This window comes from Mastigoproctus giganteus, chromosome 3, assembly GCF_048544385.1.
Source record: "Mastigoproctus giganteus isolate SK-2022 chromosome 3, ASM4854438v1, whole genome shotgun sequence".
NCBI classification, from domain to species: Eukaryota; Metazoa; Arthropoda; class Arachnida; order Uropygi; family Thelyphonidae; genus Mastigoproctus; species Mastigoproctus giganteus.
Genome location: NC_143577.1, coordinates 228035353 through 228063078, shown reverse-complemented (window position 1 = coordinate 228063078; position 27726 = coordinate 228035353). Strand labels below are relative to the sequence as shown.

At 34.1% G+C, this 27726-nt stretch overlaps 1 protein-coding gene across 3 annotated transcripts in view; it reads left to right on the top strand.

Moving 5' to 3' along the window:
- Positions 1 to 27477, top strand: part of LOC150088811 (uncharacterized) — a 131997-nt gene extending 104520 nt beyond the window's left edge. For all 3 annotated transcript variants that reach the window (XM_090369669.1, XM_090369671.1, XM_090369670.1), the window contains exons 5-14: positions 4066 to 4212; positions 5407 to 5562; positions 6510 to 6590; positions 8951 to 9032; positions 12804 to 12880; positions 18229 to 18366; positions 18596 to 18730; positions 21020 to 21168; positions 26575 to 26734; positions 27245 to 27477. In XM_090369669.1, coding sequence (XP_090225795.1) covers positions 4066 to 4212; positions 5407 to 5562; positions 6510 to 6590; positions 8951 to 9032; positions 12804 to 12880; positions 18229 to 18366; positions 18596 to 18730; positions 21020 to 21168; positions 26575 to 26734; positions 27245 to 27313 — 1194 coding nt within the window. In that variant the 3' untranslated portion in view covers positions 27314 to 27477. The remainder of the gene's footprint in view (positions 1 to 4065; positions 4213 to 5406; positions 5563 to 6509; positions 6591 to 8950; positions 9033 to 12803; positions 12881 to 18228; positions 18367 to 18595; positions 18731 to 21019; positions 21169 to 26574; positions 26735 to 27244) is intronic.
- The last annotated feature ends 249 nt before the right edge of the window (positions 27478 to 27726 follow it).

Sequence of the window (27726 nt, the reverse complement as noted above, 5' to 3'; positions counted from 1 at the left end):
AAGATGATATTCGCTCCACAACGTCATCAACCTTTGCCCCTGGCAGACATACCCTGGTCCTGTTCCACCTATCTTTTTTACAAAGCATGTTCCCCGTTTCCCTGACAATAGAGTCACCAACAACTACTAGTTCCTTCGGGACCAGCGCATTCTGCCTTGGGGGTTGTCTCTGTGTCACGCGATGCCCAAGTGCAAGCTCTGGCGTTGATGTGGGCAGCTGAGAGCTTGATGGGCCCCTCAATTTAGTTTCTTCGAGGGCATCCACCCTGTCCTTCAAGCTCTCATATAGGCCCACAAGAACGCCGAGTTGTTGCCTGATATCGATACACTCCTTGCATCGCGCACACACACAAAGACATCCCCCTTGGCAGTATCATGTCCCGTACCCGATTGCTCTGCAAACATCAAGCAAACAGTGCATTTTATAAGGCTGTGAGTCAGAGGACAACTGCCCCCCTCAGTTCTGCTCTGAGCCACAGCACTTCCATTAGCTTGAGCCTTTTGCTTTGCTGCTCTGGTCTGAGTCATGATTCTATTAATTAATTAATTAATTATAATTAATTATATTACGTTTGTAATCTAAGTCGTTATGTATTTATTTAAAAAACGTACAATTTAACTGCTAACGAAGTTCAACTAACGCTATCTAGTACGGTATATAACTATCGTATCACAAAGGCGGGAAAATTACGAACGGTTAGCCGAGTTGAAACACGTGGAAACCTTTACCGATACTTTTATGAATGCCTCTACTAATGCTATATGCCTCTATATATATATAGAGGCATATAGGCCTCTATATATGCCTCTACTAATGCTAATTTCCAGATGAAATAACATCTATAATCTGTTTGTAGACTAAAACAGGACTTATCAGAGAACAGAACTGTACCCCATTTGTCACGGCTCCAAGTGGCATGTTCATGGAACCAGTTTTGACGAGCTCTGTGGTGTTTTGGGGTTAATGGAATACAAAACACTGGTAGAGTCCACTTGAATTGAACCTCTTCTTAACAGTCTTGATTGGAAATGTTTTCACCTGTGGCTACAACCTCAAGAGACAGTTGATGACAGGACATTGTAGGATTCCATCTTGCTGTTAGAGCCAGATAGCCATCGGTCCTGGTTGACATAGCCCTCAGGTGACCTTGGCCAGCTCTTCTTGTAATGGTTCCTGTCTCCTGAAACAGCTTCCTTAGTGCTGAGACAACACTGCATGACACATAAGCCAATGTGCCACCTCCAACTGCTTGGCTTCAAGTCGTCCAGTGGCCCATCATCTCAAAGAATCATCTAAACTACAACAATGACTTGCCGTCCTGAGTACTGGAGATGTGGCTATCCCACTGAGCAAGCAAAAAAAATGGGAATGAAGTGATGTGGTTGCAACCTGTATTTTTATAGACATGAATAATTTGCATAGTGTGCAGCTGTGTAAAATGGTAGATTGATTTCTGTTGGATACTCGGAATTTGCATGCCAGGATGCCTATTATAGTCAGAACTTTTTTTTGTATGCTGATCAGCTGCATTTCTGATTTGTTTACAGCCAGTAGCATTTCTGTAGTAATTAAACATCAAATAATTATTAATAAAAAGTGGATTTCATTTTTTAACTGCTTTTATTAAAGTTTTATAATCTGCTAGTTTGTTTTTTGCATTGCTGAGTAGCATTTCTTTTCTGGTGAACCTGCCTATTAGTACAGCGTTAGGAATTAATATGCATCAGGAAACTTGTTACTATCTTTATTTATGTGACATGTGAAATATAATCAATATTTGGATAAAAAATTTGGATGTTATTTTCATTGTGGTACCACCAAACTCACTGTCTCATAGACATACTGTTTCTGCTGCATGCCTCTTCTACAGATACTTCCACGGGCACTGTTCTTCTGAATTGGCTTCTATAATTCCCGCTCTCTCTTTCAAAACAGTCCGAACACGTGCCGCCACCAGCCAACATCCATTTACTGTCCAACTCCAAACCTTACAGAATCAACTTTTCATCTTCCTCGTTTATTCATTCAACTGCGTTTTCTGGAACAACCTTCCTTCATACGTATTTCCTGAAAATTACAGTCTACAGAATTTAAGTCCAATGTCAACAAATATCTTCTTTTGTCTTTCCAACCTCCAACCCAAGCATGGTACTAAGTACTATAGGTTCTAATACCTCTCATGTTTGGAGTTTACATAAAAAAAAAAAAAAAAAAAAAACTCCAAACACGCTGCTATTTCAATGAATATTGCCATATTATTGGTGGATTCCCATGTATCACATCAGTACCTCTCAATACAGTGAAGATATCCCACAAGATGTAGAAAATAATTTTTGTATTTAGCTTTCAGTGGGCAGAAGAGCTTAAACTAGTGTTTTTGATACACCAGTGTCAATTTCTAATTTTGCGATTTATATCCTATGGGTTATTGAGGTGCTGTATTGGTGAAAGGCCTGGTTATTCACCAGCGAGACAGTAATAGTTCTGAAACTAGAAGTAAATATCTACAGGAATCTTTTGGGTTCTGGTTGTTATTTATTTCTAATAAAGGTGTTTTGATTAAGAAGTGTTGGAATGCCATTTCAGTCTAATCCAAGCACTGATAATAACGTGTGAAATGGCTATTTAGTTGATGCATCACCTACAAACTAACAGCATCATATAGACACTTTCAGAACATATTCTTTATGTGTATTCTGACATCAAGGAAACTTGTAGTAATACATTGCAATGCAAGAGGAAAAAGTCTCTTTTATAAATGGGTAAAAAACAATACAATTTAAATTTGTAATGGTCTGAGTTCACTGAGAAGACATCTTGTATACTGAAAAGCTGCTGTTCCTAAAAGTGATTTAAATTTTCTGCTTCCAGTATCAAAACATTTCATTAAGAATTTTTTTTTTTTATTGATGAGAAGTTCTCAGTAGCAAAGTGTCTTTTGGGGAGTGATTTAACATAATACCCCTTTGTTTAGTGTAAACAAGCATTATCCATGTTTTGTATGAGCAAAAGCATTTGTATCGTATCTAACCATGGCAAAGTCATATAAGATGGTGCCCACGTATACAAATTAATAGCATTAGTAGAAGTATTTGATGCAAGAAAGCAAGCTTATGCAGCATCAGCCAAAAAAAAAAAATAAAATAAAAAAAAAATAAATAAATAAAAAAAAAAATAAATAACCACTTCCACTTCACCCCTCTGTTCGTTCGAAATACCTATCCAGCTGAGCCTTAAACTTATTTAGGCTATCAACTTCCACGACAAGGGATGGAAGTCTGTTCCACCAACCAACCACCCGCTGGCTAAAGGCAAATTTCCGCACGTCTATCCTACATCTGTCTTTCCTCAATTTAATACTAAGATCACAGTTCAAAAAGGAATAAATTTCTACATGTATCTTAGATGAACTGGAATAAGATGATTAAGATTTATGATAAATTCATATATTTATGAATGTATATAAATTCATATATATATATATATATATATATGGTATGTATGTATGTATGTATGTATGTATGTATACATAGATTTATGATAAATTCATATTTATATTCATATGCCATATATGAAATATTTAAAATTGCTTCCTCCAATAGAGGACAAGTTTTTTTAAAAAATATATTTTTTTGTTTGAAAAATGTTTTTGGAAGTTACAAAATCATATTAAGAATCTGTTTTATTATGATGGTTAATGGAAAGTTCTAAAATCCATCTTCAATTAGCTAGTGTTGTAAAATTAGTATTGAATTTAGATTGCCATCTTCCACTGACAGCACGGAATTATAATTTTTTTTTAATATGCAGATTATATATAGGAATGTGTTATGTTGGGGGAGACATTAGTTTTAGTGAGGAACTGGAATATCCTCCTGAAACATAATTGGATTCAATGCTGAATGGAATTAAAGGTGTAGTTAATTTAATATGGTAATTCTAGCAATTGTAAACATTTATTCCCAACTTTTACTTATTTAATTTTCAGTAATTATACTGATCTTATATTTTTATATACAGTTGCAGTTCTACAGTCATTATTTTTGTCTTATATTATTTTATAGGTTATTGGAGTTAAAATATCTCAGATAGAATATGATCCTCCTGCTGCAGATACAACCATTCCGTTCCATGCAAATTCGGGAATTATAGCAGCTGTTACCATTTCAGCTATAGCGGGCGCATGTTTATTCCTATTATGCATTTTGTTGGTAAGTGACTTTAGCCATTAAAATGCAAGAAAAAAGTTCATTTAACATAGTATATGAAGGTGAATCAAATTAAAATGTGTTAATTTTAGTATTAAATGGCAAAAAGGTGCAAGGAAGCAAAGTTTACTTCATACTTAAAAAAAAAAAAAAAAAAAATCCTATTTAAATGTTTTGACTACTTCTTCCAAATACTTAAATATAAGTGCCTATTTATATTTAAATCTGCAAAAGCTTTCTGATTCTACAATACTTAGGTAGTAGCTCATTTCAATAGCTGATACCCTTTGATTAAAAGCAAATTTAATTATGTCAGTAATTATCTTTTCTTGATTTGAATCTGTGTCCTCTTGTTTGCATCATCCTAGAACTTCAAAAATATGCTCTTAGTCCATATGTCCAGCATTAAGCTAACTAAACCTTTAACACTTAAAACTTCGTTAAAATCTACTTGCAGATGCTTGATTCTCGACTCTGTAACTTGTAAAACTGGAATCTTTCCCTGTATTATTATTATTAGCCACATGGTGCAAGGAAGATACCCTAGGCTTTTGCTGCACCAGCCAAAAAATAAAAATAAACTAATTAAAAATAATAAAATAAAATAAACCTCTTACTCCATAATTTATAATAATGAAGATTTCACCTTCATTTATTTTACTGTCACCTCTCAGAGTCTTATATGCCTCAATCAAATTCCCTCTAAGGTTCCTGCCTAGTTTTCGAGCGCACTTTTGCTGATCTTGCCAGGCACTTTGCCCATGTTTGGATCTTTTCAAGAAACTTTCTTTTCAAGTCTCTTCTTTTTCAGGTACATTCTCTATACTTGAACATGGTATTCAAACTGTGGTCTTACAATTGCCTTATACCATGGAATTATGACCTCCTGTCTCTATGAGCAAATGTTTGATAAATCATTGATGGGATACTGTGCGTTTTCCTTGTTGCTCTCAGAACTTCATGTCTGACCATATTGTAACTCCCAAATACCTTTCTTCTTCTACTGTCTTTAGTTAAACCCTACTGAATGTATAAGTTATTTTGGTGTTGCTATTCCCCATGTGTAAGATCTTGCATTTTTCTCCATTAAAACATAATCTTCGGTAGATAGACTTCATCTCAAAGTCTATCTATCTAAGATAATGATGTATTAAAGCTGATGATACTTGATTCATTTGACATAATAACTTTTTACAGGTGGTTATGAAGCAAAGACTTGTTCAAGCAAGAAACTGCAATAATCCCACCCATGATGCTTACAGTCTAGATTCTTTTTCTGTAAATGCTAGTTTCCAAAGAAGAAGAGCACGGCAATCCATGCGATCATTTCTCAATCATGGTTTTGATGATCCTGTGAGTGTTATTAAATTTTGAATACATTAATAAATTAGGAATTATTAAAATTTAAAAGTTTCTTATTGTTATCCATATACATATTATTCCTACTCAAAGCATACTTTTTTCAATCCTCTCCTTCTCTAATTCCATTTTCCAGTTGCGCCATAAAAAAAGTATGATGTATAAGCATTCCTTTTTGCTCTTTGTATTTTAGTTCATAGCTTTCTTTTTTACCTTCTCTTATTTTGATTAGCTAAACCAGCTGATTTTTATTTACCACAGCTCATTTGTGTAATTATGTAAAACCTCATAAATCCAGCATTCAAAATTCAGGCTTTGAAAAGTTTACAAAAAAGAAAAAAACTCCAGTAATCTAGAAATTACTCTCCAAGTCCCTCACTTCCAGTGCTTTTTTTCTTCAACTATTATAAATTACATATGACCAGTAGTGTGTTTCTGATGTCTGTTAAATTCATATGATTGGATGATTTACTGGTAATCAGCTGCATGACACATGCACAGTTATTGTCATTCAAACTGTATACCCTATAAACATGAAAGTAAGCCAGTTTTTTTTTTTTTTTTTTCTGTCAAATTAAAATCTTAGAATACGACATGGGAAGTGGCTTTGTACATGCAATTCTTGATTTCTGGCTTGGTAATTGTAGCATATTATTCACTTCAGAAAACTTTCATATACATCATGCTCTAAGTCTTAAATTAAAAAAAAATAGTGTGAATAACAGTATCGAGCAACCAGTGAGATACATATGCAGTTTGATTATCAGTGAATTGTCAATCATGTCATAGTATGAGTTTGATTGCCACCAGAAAGCAAGCTGCTTTGGAAAAATTTAATAAATTGTGATTGCGATTTTTTAATTGCAATTCCATTTACATTTAAAAATTTACATTAACTGCATTTACATTTAAAAAAATTTTTCTTGTTAAATATTTGATAGGATCTTCCATCCCATCCACTGAATTTTGTTGGACTCACAAATGCCATCAATAAGAAAGAATCCCTTGAAGAAGAGTTTAAGGTTAGTTAAATAAAGGTATATTTCTTCATTTATAAATATTGTATAAGGCAAGTTGACCAGAAAGTCATTTGGAGCATGATTTTTGAATATGTTTTATCACCCATGCAATATAGTTATCAGAAACATACTTTCTCTTGGGCAGTGTGCTCAAAAGCAGGTGATCAGTTGAATGATATGTGGGAAGCAATAAACAGAACATGTCAGATTCCAAACAGAACCAGTATGTTACATTTTTAGTATCTAATATTGGCAAAATGGTGCATGGAAGCAAGCTTATCCAGTATCAGCCAATAAAAAAAAAAAATAATGTAATGAAAGTCATCTTCCCTCACTTCATTTACCTATTTCTTTCAAGTATTTGTCCAGTTCCTCTTTAAAGTTAGATCAGCTTCTAACCTCAATTTCATTTTATATCCCTTGTGCTGTATGTCACATGACTAAGTGTAAAGGCCCTCAGCATTTGGTTTACTCAACCCTTTTAAATCTTTAAACAGCTCAATCAGGTCACCCCACAGATGTCTGGTTTTCAAATATCAACTTAAATGTAGAACCCCTTTATGCCCTTTCACCAATCTTTTTGCTCTTTTAGGATGCAGCCTCAACCAGCAAAAGATTTATTGCAGGATGGTAATGTACAGTAACTTGAACATTTTTAAAACAGCTATAGTGGACTGTTGTAGGCAGTTCCCTGAGGATAGGCCATGATCCATCATACATGGCCACAATACCTATTAATATTTGCCATTGTGGAAGCAGACATGTCCATTAGGACTGTTGGAATAGACAGTGTTAAAATTAGTGTAGGAATAGCATATTCCATCATTTCAGGATATCATAAGGTGTGTGGTGCCTACTGCTTACCCAGTGAGGATAAAATATGGAACTTGTGGAACTATTCCTGTAGTATTTGGTATGATTTAATAAAATTAAAAAATAATAAAAGTGGTGGCTGGAGATGAAGCATTATGTTTCATCTCCAGCCACCACTTTAAGCAAGCTAGAGAGATTCAGCATGTAGTGGAAATATCTGCATTCTTCCAGGGTTAAAAGTTGATGGTTCCAACTATCTGACAGTAAGGCAAAATTTACTGTCTTTAGTCATCAGGGACTATACTTTTGGACATTAAGTAACCTGGAGTTTCCACCAGTACAGAGGAACAATGTATCACTTGTATACAGTCATTAAGAACAAGTGTGTATGCATGCGTACAGAAAGAATTGTCCCTTTTGTCCCTTCACGATAACATTCATCTACATGCATAACAAATCCAGTTAAGACATTGTGTAGAATGGAATTGGAGGTATTGGGGCATACCCTACATACAGCCTAGAACTCTTCACTTCTGTTATTTCTGGAAGAAATTGCTGAAGGGATGCCATTTTTATTTAGTGCTGGAATGCAGTAGGTGTCTGAGTTTCATCAGCAGTCAAAAGCATTTTGGGGTTTTTTTTTTTTTTTTTTTTTAATGGCGAAACAACAGGATGCATTGTTTCCTCCTCGCTTGGATACTTATCCAGCTGACATTTGAATTTCCCCAAACTGTCAGCCTCAGTTACCCATGGGGGATGACTTAATGCAGTAATTAAGAGCTTGCTGGCTAAAATAAAACTTCCTACAGTCCACTCTAACCTCTTCCCCTGTAATTTCAATTTATAGCTCTTAGTTTTCTGAAATAATTTATAATAGTAAAAATTTCACCTCCACTCGTTTTACTATTCCCTCTCAGAGCCTTGTAGGTCCTAATCTTGTTCCACCTAAGGTTCCCAGTTATCAAGCTGTGTTCACATATTCAGTCTTTCCGCATATGGGCACCCTTTGCAGATCTCACCAAGTGGGTTGTCCATGTTTTGATCTTTTCAGGAAACTTGATGTCTTGTTTTAGGCTTAGTATTCATAAACCACAGTTTACATTAAATTAAATAATAGCAGTAATTTATAAACCAGAGTTTGCTTTCTTTAGAAAAAGTGTTTTTTGTATTGTATTTCATTTCTTCTTTATAATATTATCACTATGAGCTGCTTCAGTATTATTATTGATAGTTATCTCAAATAAGGTACCAGCATCCTTAAAATTGCTTTAAATTATTATTACAAATTATTCTTTTTTTAGAACTTTTTTTTTAAACAAAGGTTACTATACAATGTTTTTATGTTATTACAGTAATAAAATGCAATGTCCATTTGAAAGTTTGGTTTTTTTTTAATGGTATAGTGAATGATCAAGTGTAGTTAGAGATAGTAGATGGTGTGCCTAAACACCTTAGAGAGACACTTTCATTTATGTCAAATTAACTGTCAATTAATTAAATGTAATTTAACAGCCTCTGCTGATTAAGTATTTCTGATTATATTTAACTAGACAATTCCAATGAATATGCCACGTGTAGATCAAGTACCAACAGGAGCTGAAGTAAAGAATCGATATGCTAATGTTATTCCAAGTAAGTTTTTTTGTAAGTTATTTGTACAGTAATTTTCTTATTTGTAAGCCCCCTTCCTTTGAAGGAGTATGTAAATTAAAAGTTCATAAATTGAAAGTGGTTATCATAAACAAATTTCCATATCTTTGTTACAGTACTGTTGACATATTCCTTATTTAATGCATATATTTTTCTTTATTTTATGTATACAGTACATTAGATTTATCACAAAAAATAAAGTATAATACAGTACAATAAAGCCATCATACAAAATGTAATACCAATTTAGAGTGACACCATGACTTTAAAAGGAAACAATGCATACAAATAATCAGGAATTTTTTTTTTCTTCTGAAAGATATCTAAAATGGTTCATACAAATTTGAGTATATGTAACTGAACTGTTTTACAAGTTAAAAGCAGGGGGGAAGGAAATATAATTTAACACTAAAATATATTATCACAGAAATAAATGTACAGTGGTAAGCAAAGTGAAACAGTTGATAAGAAATGGATGTGAAGGATACAAATGCAATACACTTATATTGAGACTTGAATTTTATAAGTGTTTATAACAAAAAAAAAAGCTTGTATGACAAAGCTTGTTGAGATGATCTTATTTCCTCTGCAGCTAGTGCTTTCAAAGGTTACTAGATTTGTGAATTGAAATAAAAATACAAAAGAATAAAGAAGCATTTCATTTGCTGTGGTCCCATCTCAACAGTTGCCCTAATTCATTGTCATTCTCCTGGTTTATGGTTTATTAAATAAACCATAAACCAGGAGATATAACATTTCAGTAGCCTCTAAACCTGCCTAAGACTAGGTTTGAAAGGCTATGGTTGTATGCAGTGGAAACTTTAATTGCACAAAATACTTATTGGGTTAGGATTGAAGAAACAAAAAAAGGAAGGCCTTGGAATGCTGTCAATAAATACCTCCAGATAGTGCCCTTTTGATGGGGAAAAAATTAATCAGAATGATGGAACCAATGCCAGCACACTGGATTATTTGTGGAGGGGAAAAAAATTATAAAATGAAATAAATAACTAAACTTACAGTAGAAGACTGTAAGACCTAAATATTATATATTCATCTGCTTCGCTAAAAAATTGAAACAGAAAATAATTCTTATTCTTAAGAAAAAATCAGTATTTAAAAATACATAAATCAAACAAGATTGAACATAAACTTGTAATAGGAATGGAGATAGATAAGATAGATATTCCTGGGTAACTAGCTGGAGAAGTAATTAGAACTGCAAATTTTTACATTAGATTGTGGGGGGGGGTGTAAAGCAAGGGAAGGTTGATAATCCCATTTATGTAAGCCACTGGTATTGACCTCCAGTGGACTGAATAATTCTGCTAAAGATACTGTCTACAGCAGGAGTGGCCAACTTAATTTGTGATGCGATCTACTTTTTTCCTTCAAAATGTGCCGCGATCTACCATCTCAAATTTCATTGCATAAGGTGCACAAATCGAGGGATGACTGTATATTTAAAATTCGTCGTGATCGACAGAAATTAAATCCGCAATTGACTCGTTGGCCATCCCCGGTCTACAGTAAATGGTGTAATGAGTATATTGTGTGTCTCTCTGCTCTGGTGAGCCAATTTTGCAAGCACAGAAAAAAAAAAGAAAAAAAAAGAAAAAAAAAAAAAGCCATATGCCTATTGAAATATTTTTGTCTTTCCTATATAGAATTACAGCCTTTCATCTTACCTCTATAGCAGGTTTTGGTGTGTGTGTGTGTGTGTGTGTGTGTGTGTGTGTGTGTGTGTGTGTGTGTGTTCCAGTCATGCATGTCTTTATGGTTCCTGATGAGATGGCATCCAACAGACAAAATCCTTCAAGTTTTTTAATTTTTATCCTTTTATATTTTATTTTATTTCACAAATCTAGTAATCTTCACAAGCACTAGCTGCACAGGAGACAAGACTTGGTTAACAAGCTTTGTTGTACCTTTTGTGAGCACTTCTAAAATTTCTAATTTCATTGCAGTGTAGTATAAAACGAATATATATATATACTGTCAGTGAGGTTTCATTCCAAAACCTGAAAATGGTTTAGACTACAGTTACTGGAATTTGAGAGTTTGTACTTTGATATATATATATATATATATATCAGTGTTCTCCCCAGGACCTATCGAATGGGTGCACCGCCTGGTGAATTTAGCTGACTGCCCGGCTAAAATAAGCAATTTTTGCAGTACCATGTGGTACTGCTCACTGATCTTGATCAATATTAATTTGAACATACTATGCTAAGTGTTACACTTTCCCACCTGGCTGGAAAAATTTTCTGGGGAGAACACCATATATATGTATATATGGTAATATATTTGTGCAAAAGTTTTAAAGATCAAACTTTGAATTCATAAATTGAATTTGTGGTGTCAAAAAAAATTCATGCTCATAAAGCTGCAAGTTCATAAATCAGATTACTGTTAATATTATTCTTTTGTGTTAAATCTTTGAATGTTAAATCAAACTCAGTTTGTGAAAATTTTTGATCACCCTTTACTTAATTAACCCTTTCAGCAGTGAGTTTCTCCAACAGTTGTGGACTCCCTAAGGTTGAGTACTGTGGAGTGAGTTCACAAGTTCTTGTCTGTTCTTGTCAAAGTAAAACCTTTGTACATAAATGCTCTTGAATATTAATTTCTTTTTAATTTGAGTAAAATTTGATAGCATTAGAGTAAAACTATATTATCAAAAATCAAACCATAATTTTAAAACAGAAATAAAAATTGTAAAAAAAATCACAGAAAACCTTGTTGTTATATATATATATATATATATATTTTTTTTTTTTTTTTTTTTTCCAAGCAATAATATCTTCTGCATCTGTCCTCACCAATCTGTGTATTACTTGATTTGGTTTCATCAAATTCTAATTTTCACAGAAATTTCAGCTTTTGCTAGCTGAAATTGGACAGCAGTGGCTGACAGGTGCTGATGCCTTCCTCTGATTTTCAATGCTATTTTTATGTAGCCATCAATTAAAACTGTCTGTCATAAGTTGGAAGCTAATAGAGATTCAAAAACATCCTTAAAAACAACTCGCCTCTGTACTTTGCTATATATAAATTTTCACGTAGTAAAATTTTAATTAAAAGAACAGACTAATAAGTTAAAGACCATTAAAATGCCACCTCTCTTTGAAATGCATCTTATCAAATCAAAACTTTCCAGCTGGCAAAAGAACAAATTGAATACAGGGACATAAATACAATGGCAAAACTGATCTTTTCATAAGAGCGCACTGTCAATTGCCATATTATATAATGTGCAAGTAGAAGATAAGGTTTTTTAAAAGCTTTTTTTTTTTTTAAGTATGAGGAGGAGGAATTGCAATGAACAGAGAGCTCATTTCTGATTGGCTAGTAGAGAACTTTTTCTTGAGACACCAGACATTAGAAAAATCAACTGGGGTTCTGGTATTTATTGTGTATGAATATTTCTGATTTATATTTCATTATAGTAAGTGCTTCCATGGTGTGAAGTTTATAATCATTATTGAATTTAATTATGATTTCATCATTATTATATTGTGGCTTATGTTCATTATTACGTGTGTCATAAGTTCTGTAACTCCATTTCCAGTAGTATGCTGGGGTAAATGTAATCATGGAAGTAAGTACTGTGTTTGATAAATCGGAGTGGCCATACCTTGATTTTTTTATCATGTTTAAACTTTTTGTAAGAATTGGTTGCCTTTATATATGTTTGAACTCTATTTATCATTATTATTTTTTTTTATTTATTTTTTTTTAACTCTGTAGTTCCAGAAACACGTGTAATATTGTCAGCAGTGGAAAGTAAACCAAACTCGGATTATATAAATGCCAACTATGTAAGGGTAAGTGTAATGCCACTTTTTTTTGGATAAATACCATATTTGATGAAAAGTTTAATTACACAATTTTGAACTCCTTGTTGAAAAATTGGTACAGTATTTTGAAAAAATGCAATGCTAAAATATTTAAATGTAGTCTTCTGAATTATTCAATTTGCAGTATCCTTAAAATGGGTTATTGAAGTTCATATTTAGAAACAACTGGATTATGGCCACAATCAGTCTATAAAATTATGTAAAAATTTTATAATATTTAAGATTTAATTATTGACACAAGGTGATTATAAAGAAATCTGGCCACTTCTGGGTTGACTGTTCAACAATGGCTGGATGTAGACATCTGAAATTTCATACATATGTCACAGTAACCATTTCCCCAAAGAACATTTTGTTTTAAATGCTGTAGCCATGTGTTAAACAAAATCGCATATTTCAGTAATGCTGGAGCTTCAAATTTTTCTATCAGTGGCTCTATTGTTTTACATTCAGTGGCATAGTCAGGGTAGGGTCAGCAGGTATATTGTGTCCCCTGATGCTGAAATCCAGTATTGTGGCCCTTTTTAGCATTAGGCAATTGGCACCTTTTTTTTTTTTTTTTTTTTTTGTGAATATACCTGCTGACAAAAAATCCTGGCTATGCTACTGATTACACTTTAATTTAAAAGCTCAGTGTATTTCATTCCATTATCCAGGAATAGCAGCATTTGGTGGCCAAATAGCATTATAACACTGTGTACCACACACACTGGATCAACTGATTCACTGATGTTTAGAGTGACCAGATTTTTAGGGATGAAAATCAGAAGAAAACAAATCCTGAATTGAAACATTTTGCCTATCTTTAAAGCCAGAGTGATGTGATTTTTACCTCCCTGGCTTTTCTAGAGCACCTTATTATCAGCAACACTATCATTTCATATGATAGTGTTGCTGATAATAAGGCACAAAAATTCTGTAATTTTATTTTTGGTTCAAGTATATTTATCAATCAGTTAACTGTATAAACAAAAAATCCTACTCCAAATAGCCAAAATATTTTTTATATAAAAAAACAACATATAATCCTATTCATAACTGTTACTCCTATTTTGTTTAGCTTTTTTATAACAAAGTTATAATATTCCAAACAAGTCAGTTTGTACTTGCAGAGTTGCTTCCAGTGTAGTGACTTCTATTCGATTTCTGGCAAGATGTGAACAAGTCTGACCCGCTGTGGACTACAACTTTGGCCAAATGTAACAGTTATTTGATCCAGCGAGGAGGCCATTTCTAGAAAGCCAAAATATAAGACAGCTTCATGCTGCTCACACCCAAAATTATGATCAGTATAATCAGATGTGCGCTGATGGTTCAAAAACAGTAGGTACTCTGTCTCTTACTGTTCACTGTTTCTGTCTCTCTACCAACAAAATTCTGCAGTTTCTCTGCAGAACCTTTTGCTGTCTACTTAGCTCTTAAGCACTTAGATTCTCAAACTAGTACACCATATCATCTATTCTGACCCTTTAAGCTCCATCAACTCAGTGCAGAATTAAATACATATTCATACCCTGCTGAAATTCATTGAACCAAATTGATCCAGGTACAAGACAGACAACATATTGTGGTATTCTGCTGGATTCCAGCACATTATAGAATACTCAGATATCAAAGCAGATCGGGCAGAAAAGCAACCAACCTGCTCAAGAGTACAAACCTATCGTACAAAAAACTTGCTACTTCCAGTAGCAAAATATGGCACAAATACCAACAACAAACTTATGGAAATTAAGATGCAACTGACATGAGGGGGTATAAATTCAAATTGAGGATGGATGATTGCAGAACAGATAGGTGGAAGTTTGCATTTAGCCAGTGGGTGGTTAATTGCTGGAACAAACTTCCATCTGATGTTGTGGAAGTGGACAGCTTCAATAAATTCAAGGAAAAACTAGACAAACTGTTGGAAGTGAAATGGGAAGGATTTTTTTTTTTGCTGATAAGCTTTCTATATTGCATTATTTTCCACCACTAATACTGTCTTTCTGGGATTCTGACACCAGGAAAATATGACAAGAGATGGTTTTTGCTCTAGCAAGAACCACTTCTTATTGTTTTATTTGTGCAATGGAATACATTCATATAACTCATCTTTACCTTCTAAAGAAGCAAAGATCCTCTACAATGGGGTGGGAGATATTGGTACAGGGGCAAGAATTCTGACTATTGCACTATTCATCATATTTTTCTTAGTAGCATTAAAGAGTAGTGTGTGAGAAAAATTGCCACAATTTATTTTAATTCTTCATTGGAATAAATATTGTTCAGTAAAAAAAAAAAAAAATTTATTTTCAAAGAACCACAGTCAGGGCAGGCATGTTAATGTGCATCCAGACACCAGCTCCCAGAGGCCTAAAAATAGTAGTGTCTGTGTTTATGGGTTGATTTGTACATTGTGTTGGCTGAAAACCACAGAATAACTTGCAGGTACAAAAGTTTAGAAATTCCTACTGATGTCAATGGGAACCAACACAGACTTCTCCAAGAAAAGTGACAAGTAGAAAAATCACTATATTGTCATGGATGATATGAGTGGCAGCATTTGCCTGTTTGTGTCCAGGTGCTAAGATGACTTGATATGGTCCTGCCTTTGCAGTGGTGAAACTATAAACAGCCAGGTCTGCTACTGCAGAGATGCACAAAGAGCCAGGGACCACTTTATGCATATAACCATACTGAATACCTGACAGTTGGTGTTCAGTATGGTTATTAAAGCGCATGGGATGGGGATAAGGATTTGTTGTTTTGCCTCTGCAGTTGTGCTTGTTTTTTTTACAATAAGCAAGTTTTTATATCAGTATGATGAATATGTCTAATACTTAAAATGCCATATAATACTGAAAGTCAACTGCAATTATAATGCATTTGACTTTGTCATCAAGGCAATATATTTTTTGATTATTCTTCATCATAACAACATTTACATATTCATTTTATTGAATGAGAAAAATATAAAATATGTGATGCCCATATTTTATCAATAATTATAAAAGGCTTTTTACGAGTCTTCATTATTTTAGGTACATAAAGAGTACAACACTATGTTAATAAGTGCATGAGCAGGCAAACATACAGTTCATATTCATGTTTTATTATAATCCCCTCCCACTTCAAAAATGTTAGATGTAAAATGTACAAGTGTTGCTATTTATTATGGTAATGTTATTGCCATGCTGAATTAACAAAGTTATATTTTTTATTTTAACTTTGTATATTTAGTTCAGAAAATAGCTTTACATGAAAAACAGTATCCCAAAACACTGGACATTATACTCTCCCAAATTGGGACAATCCTTGAAAAATGGGATATCTAGTCAAATCCTTCACAAAGCCATGTGCTTTTTGAGAAGAAGCATGAATTGCTCAAAAATCCCCTGCTACCTCACTTTTAATGATTGTCTGTCTTGTACACACTGTACTTGCCTTACTCAAATTCTGCACCCTTTATATCAGAATGACTCCAGGTTTTGTCATTTCTGTTACATCAACATTTATTGAATTGCCCAGTAATTCAAATTCATCCAAATTTCTTTACCTACTTTTGCCATTTGTGTGCCAGTACTAAGAATATGAAGGGCACAGGAGAAGATTGATCAGAGGCCCATTTTAGCTGATTTTAAACTAATAGTTCCATCTGACAGAACGAAATTTTTTTTCCCCCTTGTTTTTTTAACAATCAGCAAAATAGGAACACCACACTCAAAATGCTCAAGGTATATTTAATATGCTGCCTAAAAACAGTCATAGTTTACACACTGCAGAGCAAGAACAATCAGATTCCATTATTTACATAAATATTACACCACTCTTCCTTGTTTAGAATTGACACATAGTTGAAAAGAAGAAATATGAACAAGCAAGAAGAAATTATTACCATTTAATCATCAAATAATTTTCTAATATGTTTCCTAAGTTGGAAACTTGTTGGTAATTAAAATTTTTTGCTTGTAAAAGAACTAACAGTATGATAGTTAATGTGTACCATCTTTTTTTTTTTTTTGAGGTTTTCGATTGTGCTTTTTCACTTTTATAGCAAAAGTACAGGAATACCTTGCATATGCAGTTAATTCGTGCCAAAAAAAATACCGTGCTGATCGAGGTATTATTAGTATGTATTTTAATGTAATGCGTTCCGACAATTTGATTATATGGGTCGAGTTGCAAAAATATATAGGTGTTTGTTTACCATAAACTGATGCATACGAAGTTCTTGCAAAAAAAGAAATTAAAATGATAAAAATGAAAAATACTAGTAAGTACAGTACAAATGATTTTTATTGCAGTATGTATAAACCAAAAGAATATAAGTGAAGTAGGTACTGTATTTTTATCTTGAAAAATAACTCATCAGCTTTGTTTGCACAGTTTTTTTTCTTCTTTTTATCTGCATACATCTCTTTATAACATTGAATGTCATTTTGCAATGCCTGCCTTACTTTCATACCTCATTCGATGTTTCGATATAGAAAAACTCTCAGCACCATTACATTTCTTCTTTCTACTCATATTTGCATATAAAGGTGTAACATTTCTAAAAAATAATCTTTAATAAAAATACACAGCGAAAAATATTTGTACAGCTTACACACAGTGAACGACCTCACTGCTCGGAATCTAGAGTGTTTACTAATGTATGAATGCTAGCAGAGTCTGTATATAATGGGAGTTGCGACAACAGTCAGCATGGCCTTGAATCCATAATGCATTGGCCTACGTGCTGGCATTATAATACATACATACATATCAAATGTATTGGTGCGTAATGCAGTTAATTTTTTTTTCAATTTGTAAACCGTGCTATAGCGAAACCCTCGCTATGCGAGGTATTCCTGTAAATGGCTCAGTTCCACTGTTCTGTATGAATTTATAAAGGAGTGACTTCTACTCCTTCTTACTCGAAGCTTTATCAGTTTCCACAAGTAATATCATCTTGTTTTGTGTTCTTTTTTCCTTGTTTTGGAAAAAAGTTTTTACAGCAATGTGATTTACACGTTCCCATGACTACTGTAAATAAACTAAAAGCAAAAGTCAAATGTTTAAAAATACAAGAGACAGCATAACTTAATAAGGAAATAACACTGTCTGTTTTAATAAAATTGCATTTTGGCATTGTAATTTTTTAAAAATTCCTTCTGATATATGTGGAAGATTTGTTTGTCATTTAAATTTTATTTGATTCATTTTTAAAATAAAATAAAGTTTTAAAAATTTTATTTATCTAAATATGAATTTAATGAACAGTATAATGTCTGGAAATTACCTTCTGATTTTATGTTATTATTATTTTAAATTGGTAAATTCATTCTTTTTAGGGTTATGGAGGAAAGCCTTCTGTCTATATTGCTTGCCAAGCACCTTTGACAGAAACAGTAGAAGACTTTTGGAGAATGGTGTGGGAACAACAAAGCAGAGTTATTATAATGCTTACAAATTTGGAAGAAAATAACATGGTACTTTTGTTTTGGTCATATATATATCAAATTACAATTTCAGTAAAGTATAACTGTGCATATAGCTTCTGTAGTAATGTTGTAGTTTAACAATAGGAATATTGAAGTTAATGGCAGGAAAAAAATCTTAATATCTTTTAAATTATAAAGTTGTATATTTTGTATAATGTAACACTTTTCACTGTTTCACAAAGAGAACCAGTAAAACTCAAATTTGCTTCTTTTATAGCCACGGTGTGCCCCATACTTTCCTGAAAACACTTTAGACTGCCACAAATTATATGGAGATTATCAAGTTTCTCTTCAGAAGAAGGATGTTAGAGAGCATTATATAATGTCTACATTTCGTCTGTATGAACTTGAGGTAAAGAAATTGTTACATTTTATAATTATTTTACTGTTGCTTTTTTATTTAAAATAAGTTGCTATATATTAAAAAAAAAAAAAACTGCAGTAGGTCTTATTAATACATTGTTTTGCAATTCAAATTGTCTAAATTAAAAAAACAAACAAACTACATGATTGTATTATACCGTATTACAAATGCATATACACTCACTTTATTTAAAATATTCGATAAGGAGTTTGTTTTATAAGGCAACCACTTGTAAAACAAACCTATCTTATCTGCACTGAATATACTACCCTCCAGAAAGTAGCTGGACACCCTTGTAACCCATTAGATCTTCCTGGATAAACAACCAAATCAAGCCTGTATATAAGAAAGGTATTTGAGCAACACAATTTAGTTGTTCTTGACATAGCACACAGAGCTGGATAGAATGATTTTGAGAATGGTGTTACTGTCAGTTGTTGCTACTGGCTTGTCAGTTCACACAGTTGTTGACAGCCTACACCATTCAACCATTGGTGATGTTATCAAGAAATGAAAGCAAAACAGTACCACTACCATCCAGCAATGCGCAGAAATCACACTCACTCCATGTGAGCAGAGGATAATTGGAAAGGCAGTACAACAATCTTGTCAGATATCCCTGAAAAACATCAGCCAAGTTTAAGGCAACTAGGGCTTGAGGTCTATGTGAATGCATTATGTACAAAGCTCCACAGCCTGTTTTCTTGAGAGAGCAGTGGTGCATAAGCCAAACATCACCAACCACATTCAGCAGTCTCATTCTGCATAGTGAAATCAATGCCATAATTTTTGTCCATAGACCAGTGGAAATTGGTTTGCTAGCATGATAGACCTCGCTATACCCTATTCTGATTGGATGAGTGGGTGTGGAGGATGCTTGGAGAATGTCTGCTGCTAGAGTGCATTATGCAAAAATGAAGTCCGGAAGAGGTGGAGCTATGGTGTGAAGCTGTTCTTATGGCATGGCCTAGGACCTACGATGTACAAGAACCAATGTCTACTTTTATACCTCTGACAATTCCATGCCCATGTGCAACAGTTGTTTGGTATAGATCCATAGATCGAACATCTGTGGGATGAAATGGGACATCAGGTGAGAACCAGATCAACACAATACCACAGTAATAGCTCAACTTTTCACAATTCTGCAGGAAGAATAGACGCTGCAGTCTATCATTCTTTGGCTGATATGACACACTCCATCCTACTGAATAGGTTTTTGCCAATCTGGACACCAGTTTTACAGTGACACACTACTGAAGTGAATAGCAGCGATGTCACTCTAAAACTGAAGTGTCCAGATACTTTTTGAAGGGTAGTGTATGTCGTTAGGCCTGTAATCTTTTAGAATTTCAGAAAGTTTTCTGCCATTCATTACAGACCTCGTCACTAACATTTGAACTTTCTCCGCAAGTATTTTTAAAAATGATGTCTTTTATTTTTCTTGGAAATTTATTTATTGGAAACTATCACAAACATTATGAAAATAAATTGACATGAATAACAGCCCATAGCTTAATCAGTTACAGAAGAGACATACATATATGTACAGTACTATAACTTTGATCTTTTTGTAACTCTTGGAATGCTGAAACAGCCCATTCTATACAAGCAGAATTACTGCAGCTGTAAGTATACACAGTAATTATGTGATCTTATTATCAATAAATCTGATAAAGTCACACTTGTTTATCAGAAGATATGGAATATGTCACTGATTGGGTAAGGAAAAAACGTTGAATGTCTCGTGAATTTAGCAACGCCTTGCTCACTTCTGCTTGGATTCAGTCTGCAGAGAAATTGTGTTGACCCAGTTTTACAGGGCTGAATCACAAATATGTTAAGTTATCAAAGAGCAACATTAAAATATTGAAGTTGACAAGGATTTTAAAGTATCGTTCCTGTGGAAGTTTTGATGAAAGAGTGTTTATATTGAGGAATTTGACTTATCTGTTTACAGTAATAACTCTAAATATTAAGGCCGACCGGGCTTGCCAGGTGGGTAAAGTGCCTGCCTGGCAACCCAAAGGTCGCGGGTTCGAATCCCGGCTTGGATCAGAGTACTGCAAAAACCTTGGGAGGTGCACTATGGCCACAGAAGCCAATGCGCCAACAACTACCAAAAAAAAAAAAAAAAAAATCTAAATATTAAGTCAATGGTGATGCTATTGTATTTTTTTTGGTTAACTGCAGCTTTCATACAATTTTCATATTAACACCATAGTTTGTATTTCATCTGGAAAGTTTTATTTATTATTTTTTTTTTTTGTGTTTCAGAAAAATTTATTTCGAGAAATAATTCATTTCTGGTATACAGCATGGCCTTCGCAAGGGGTCCCCCAGGATCTTGGAATTTTGTTGAATTTTCTATTACATACAAGGTGCTATATAAATTGTAATTCTGGTCCAGCTATTGTTCATTGTAGGTAAGTTAATGCTTTTGAGACTAATTTCTCTCAAAGAATTAACTCTGATAAATACATAATCAGAACTAAGTTTATTAATGAAAGTAATTTTTTATAATTTATTAAAATTGATTGCAGAATTAATTTAATGTCAGTGATTGCAGAATACATGGTTCCCTTATAATTCTAAAAATTAAGGCATGATATATCTCATGGATCAAGTGCAGCATGGTAGACCCTGTGCCAGAATTGTAAAGAATATGATGAGTCTTTACATGCAAATGGAACGAGCAAGCAAGTATGAGTGTCTTATGGGTGACTTCAAGATTGATCGGATTAAGTGGGAGGGGAAACTCACCTTGGGGAAAAAATTTTCTAAATAAACTAGATGATTATTATTTGTACCAGCATGTCAGAGATGATATTAGTGGTGAGAATATTCTTAACCTCATCATTGGCGCCTCCGTAGCCAGGTGGGAAGGAGCAGCAGTGCTTAGCGTTCGCTTCTTGATTAGACCAGAGTTCAAGCCAGTCACCACCAAATACGGAGGATGCGGAAAGGTCAGGGAATGACCACCGCATATTCCCGGAGCAATATGGCCTTAGTTGTCAATGCTCCTAAAAACCAAATAACAACAACAACCTCATCATTACTCATGAATTAGATGACATCACAGGGCTTAAAATAAAAGCACCATTGGCAGGTGGTAATCATGCAGCTGTCAGTTTCAAGATGAAGAAAGACATTGCAGCAGGTAAAGGCAAGGGTTTTAATTTCAGAAGAGGGGACTTTGACAGTTTAAGGCTCTATTTGGCATCTATTAATTGGGTGGATTGCAGAGTGAGGATGAGCACACTTGATTATGGATTACTTTTAAAGCAAATATCACAGAAGCCATGAATGTATACATGCCATTAAAAAATATTGCAGGAGGAGGTTGCCAAAATGGAAGAATGCAGAGCTGGCTGGTCAAATAGAGCAGAAAAAGACAGCATGGGACAGTTACAAAGTGATGAAAAGTACTGAAGACTACAACAGCTACAAGTTTATTTGTTATAGTACCACAGATAAGGTTAGAGAGGCCAAGGCTGCTGCAAAGAATCTGTTAAGCTGTCTTTAAAGATACCGAATTTAAAATTGTGGCCAAGCCAATACAGAAACTACACACTATACTGAAAAATCGCTCAGTCCTTTCCTCGTTTACAACACAAATAAATGACCTGGTATACAACATTTCTTGCGGGGATTGCAACTCATTGTACCAAGGTTCTACGCGTTTTCCTCTGAATTTTCATGTAAATCAACACGCGGCCTCAGTTCGTGCTTCTTGTTCAGCAGCGTCAGACGTAGCCTTTCATGCCATTAACGAAAAACATACTTTTTTATTTAATGAGGCCAAAATACTTAGTGTTCAACGTAATTATACCAGACTATTAATTGCAGAAACTGTTGAAATTAAATTACATGAGAATTCTGTTAATGATTGCCAGCCATTTCTAATCTCCAATTCGTGGACTTTTACGCACATGCAAGAAGACAAATAATCCTTATTTAAGTTTCATGCTCACCCCTATTCGGTAATTTTCATTCCTGTGATCACGACATATGGTTGAAAAGCGTTGCGAGCTTCAGGAAGGGAAATTGTATTTGCAATTTTTTCGTTAAATTTCTTTTAATTAATTTAATTTTTAATTGCGTTAGATTGATTTAATTGTGTTCAATTGATTTTTAATTATTTTTTATTTTTTACTGTAATGTAAGGTTTTCAATTTTTTTTTTAAATTTTAATTGCTGGGAAGTATCCTACGTATTATGTTAAGGTAAACTTCTCTTATTATTTTACAAATATATATATATATATGTTCTTGGCAACCAGGAACATCAGTGGTGACTTGATTGAGGTTTATAAGGGTGTGAGAGGGGTTGATAAAATGAATAAAGGCAAAATTTTCACTGTTATAATGAATTCCAGAACCCAAAGGCATAAATTCAAATTACAGGGGAAGAAGACGTTTAGACTAGATTATAGGAAGTTTTCCTTTAGCCAGCTAGTTGTTGATTGCTGGAACAGGTTGCCTTCACAGGTAGTTGAGGCTGACAGTTTGAATAAATTCAAAGGTCAACTGGATAGTTACCTATGTGAGGAGGGAAGCAAATAATTTGCATTTTCTTATCTACTCAGTTTTTTTTTTTTTTCTTTTTTCTTTCCCTCATCCAGTGCAGCAAGCTCCTGTTTCTTCCTTGCACTATATGGCTATTACTACTGGGATCCGGAAAAGTTGCCCGCGGCACATTTCGCCCCAACACATTTTGCCCCCAGTAGATAATGAATAGGCTATAGAAATGTAAATAATACACCTAATTTTTTATTAATTCTAATTTATTTTGTTTCAATAGAATGAATCAAATCAAAGGTGATCAATCATAGAATAAATGCACATTTTTAAACAATAATACTCTAAGTTGTATGCAATGCCTCTAAGGTAATCAATCACATTACGATTTTGAAAATCTTGGACTAGTCTTTTGATTCTAGCAGAAATTGCAGCACACTTCTTGTTCCATCAGAAAACCACTCCTGGCTACGCGCCAATAACTGAAGATTGTTACTAGTGGAAAAAATAAGCATGCGACCCGGGAGCAGTTCGTCCTGAGAATCATACATTAAAAACTGTTTAATAGATTTGATAATTGAGAGCTATTAAGTGCTCGATAATTCCTATATTCTATTATATTATAAATCAACAGGGATTACCTTTATTTTAGATATAGGAAGCTTCTTTTCCAACTCGCTAATAATTCCTAAGGATGGTGATATCAATTTTGCAAAACAGGTGGGACATCTTCCCCACTGTCAGAACCGTAGTATTCAAACCGTGCGGTCTCAACAATGAGCGCTCAAGACTTCTGTCTTCAAACACCATACCTCTGGCAGCAAGGAAACCATTACGTGGATTGGCATAAAATTAGATTTTTGAAGGTCTAAACTGTTTAATAAATATGGACTGATTATTTCTTTTGGTCCTGTAGCTGGACTTTAGAGTTAAATTTAGGGGTCTAATAAAATTGGATAATATGGGGGGGGGGGATTATTCTCTACATTCCTTAAGTCGGACTAGAACTTTTTGGGCGTCATGTTCACAGGAATAGAGCAACTCACAATTAATCATTGATATCGCCATCCTCAAGAATTATTAGTGAGTTGGACTAGGAGAGTTGGAAAAGAAGCTTCCTATATCAAAAATAAAGGTAATCCCTGTTGATTTATAATATAATTAAAAACTGTTGTACATTGCCATCGATAATAATTTCTTGATAATTTTGTGGAATTACTAGGTCCTAGAGATTGCTCGGTAAAGCAGGAGTACCATTGTTGCATCGAACATGACGAATGGTTCGTTTAAGTGAATCCTTTTTAGGAAGTAATGCCGTGACATTGGTATGAACCTCTGCAATAACTGATACAACAATTTGCTGTGGTCGTTCGTTCGTGGTTGTTGCATGTTGCCGTATTTGACCAATCAATTGCAATGCTTCCGACCTTGCAGCTTGGGCTGCATGGTTATGTTTAGTTAAGACTTTCACAACTGGGCCTTCCAAACCCTCTGTCCAAACACGCCCTTTGCAGGTGGAACATTTTTGAATTGAGCAAGAGTCTACTCTGTATCTTACTTCTCTGTGGAGGCGGCGAAAACAGCAAATGCGCACTGTCAACTGCGCCACGAAATGTGAGGAGAGCCAGATGCAGGAACTTTTCTTGTTTGGATTTAGACAAATCAGAACAAGATTCACTTGTTACTGAAAAGACTCCTATAAGATTAGTCACTGTTCCCTCCCCCATGTCCGTCACTAACCACGTAACTATCGCCCTCGTGGTCAAGTATGTATTCTTTCCATTGTGAAAGGATTAACAGTTCCAGTTAATCCTTTCACAATGGAAAGAGAACCCTGAAGACATACAAAAGGGGAGAAATTAGTTTAAAAGCTACGTGACAATTTGTACACGAATGTCATTTTGAAAATTTGTTCGGAAAAGTTAAAGTTATCGGAAGTTCAGTTCAAGTAATCGAGAGAGTTTAACATGGAATCTCCACTAAAGGGGCTGGGACTTCAATAAAAATTTGAGTTATCGAGAGTTGACTGTACAGTATTTACATTTCTGTAGCCTACTCATTATCTACTGGGGGCAAAATGTGCCGGAGGAGAAATGCGGGGGGGGGGGCACTTTTCCGTAAACTATTACTACTATTATCTTTTACTTTATTGATTTCTCATTAAGTTATTATACTCCCTTTGGTTTTTAATCCTTGACCTATTCTCCTCCCTCTGACTAGAACAAATCTGCTTTGAAATAATGTTGATACAGCAGTCATAAAACTTTGCTTGACCATGTACCTCATATAATGTTAAATTAGTGTTGTACCACATTACATAACACAAAATGGCCTTGTACTGGTCTCTCAGACCAGTACAGTGCCATACATTAACTGAAAAATACTTTAATATATTTCACTTTGGCATCCCTAGCAGAAATGCACCTGGGATGAGCAACCCCATTCATTCATGTTTTAGCATGGCCCTAGCTCAGTGTGGTGATGGGCAATGTGGGCAAATGTCATATGTGGCTCTGTCAAACACTAGCCAGATTTATTATTTAAACTGCAAGCTTTTTTTTTTCTTTGAGAAGAAGGGAAAGGGGCAATATCAGGTGTTGTTCACACTATAAAATTATGAATTATGACAGACTGTCACTGCCCACAGTACACACTAAATTTTGTTATTCCAAAAACGATACAAGAACTGACAGGAGTATCAAATGGGAGCCTACACTCGGACTTTGCGTAACAGTTTACTGAAAGTAGGCTGACCAAAGAGTGCCACCTGACTTGCACATCTCCCAGAAGTGAACTGCTAAAAGCTGAGTTAATCAGAAAAGCTCAGAGTGCTGGGATGTTTCAAGCATAGGCAAGTCGCAACCAAAGACTGTTGACCTCAGTCTAGCAAGACTTCCAAGGTGCACATTTATGATAGCCAAGGCTGTGTAGGGTTAACAGATTGTGTATCCAGGAAGCTGTTCTGCAATGCATTACAAAGTTAGTGATGATATTGCACTTTATGAGAAAAGGTAATCTTTTCTGGTAAGGAATAACATGCATCTTGTTGTGTTCTTGTCACTGACTGATATTTGTTCAGTGATAAATAATGCTGTATTTACTTTTACTAATACAATCCAGCTGATATCCCTAGCTTTTCCATCCTGTTGTGGAGTTTCCCACAGAGTATCAAACTATTACTTCATTCAGTGAATGGGCCTAGTTTTTGTTTTGGAAACTAGGAATAATTTTAAATTGTTTATACAAATTATTAGCAGTAGATATCAGTATTTTTTTTAAATTAATTTTACTAATTATAAAAATATCTTGAAGTCCTGGAACAGGAAGAACTGGTGTGTTCATTGCCTTGGACATCTGCATGAAGGAATATGAAGAAAGTAGAAGCGTTGATATTTTAAGATGCATAGCTAAATTGAGGATTGACAGAGGCGGAGCTGTACAAACCAAAGAACAGTATATATTCATACATGAAGTAAGTGTTTTTTTTTTTTTTTTTTTTTTTTTTAACAATAGTGTAACTTTTTGTAGGTGTATACTTATGTTTTCCAGACTACATAGGTTTTAGAGGATGAAAGCTTCCACTTAAAAATCTAATATGCTGGCATTTACTTGTGTGAGCCTGAGACAGTGACATATAATCATAAGCCGCACTAGGGCCCTAAGTTTAGGGGGGGGCCCAAAAGGAAAAGAGAAAAATTAGAAAATCACATTAAAAAATTGTTTTGCACCAGGGCCCAATCTCATGATGATGGTGATACACCACTAGCCTGAGATGAGTATGGTCCAGTTAGTATATGATAGTCAAGTCTGTGGCTAATGCCATGCTCTGTAATCTGTTAGTTGTTTGTGGATTAGCATTAGTTTATTTTATATTTGACCAGTTGCACATTAAATTTATTTTTACTGCATTAATTATAAATTAATAATACTTCATTGTGAATATACTTTATTAACTTGCACTTTCTTTTTACTTTTTCTTTAGACAATGCACGAATACACATCTAGACTTGCCAGTCATTCTCACCGACCATCTTTGAAGTCCATTGCATAAGAAAAAACAATTGTTTGCAAAGCTTGTTATGAAATAAAGTAATTCGGCTATAGAATATATTTTACCACTTTCATCTACCTCAAATACTCAGTAAGCATTTTGCACTTGTACCGTTTTCACACAATTGTTAAATAACTCAATGATCAGCTCAGCTGTAAGAGAGAAAACAAAATTTCCAAAGCTTAGAAAAGAAAAATCTGATAAATATTTTATCTTAATTATTTTTATTATCATAAATTTTAAGCAAATTTATTTTTTGCTAGAAATACTATGTATATAGTTAATATTAAGAAATTTATCATGTATGATAAAACATTTTAGGCTTAAAATATTTCCTTGTTAACATATTCATGGGAAAATATTTTTATTTCTTTGCCATCATTTACAACATAATATATATTTTTTAATCAAAA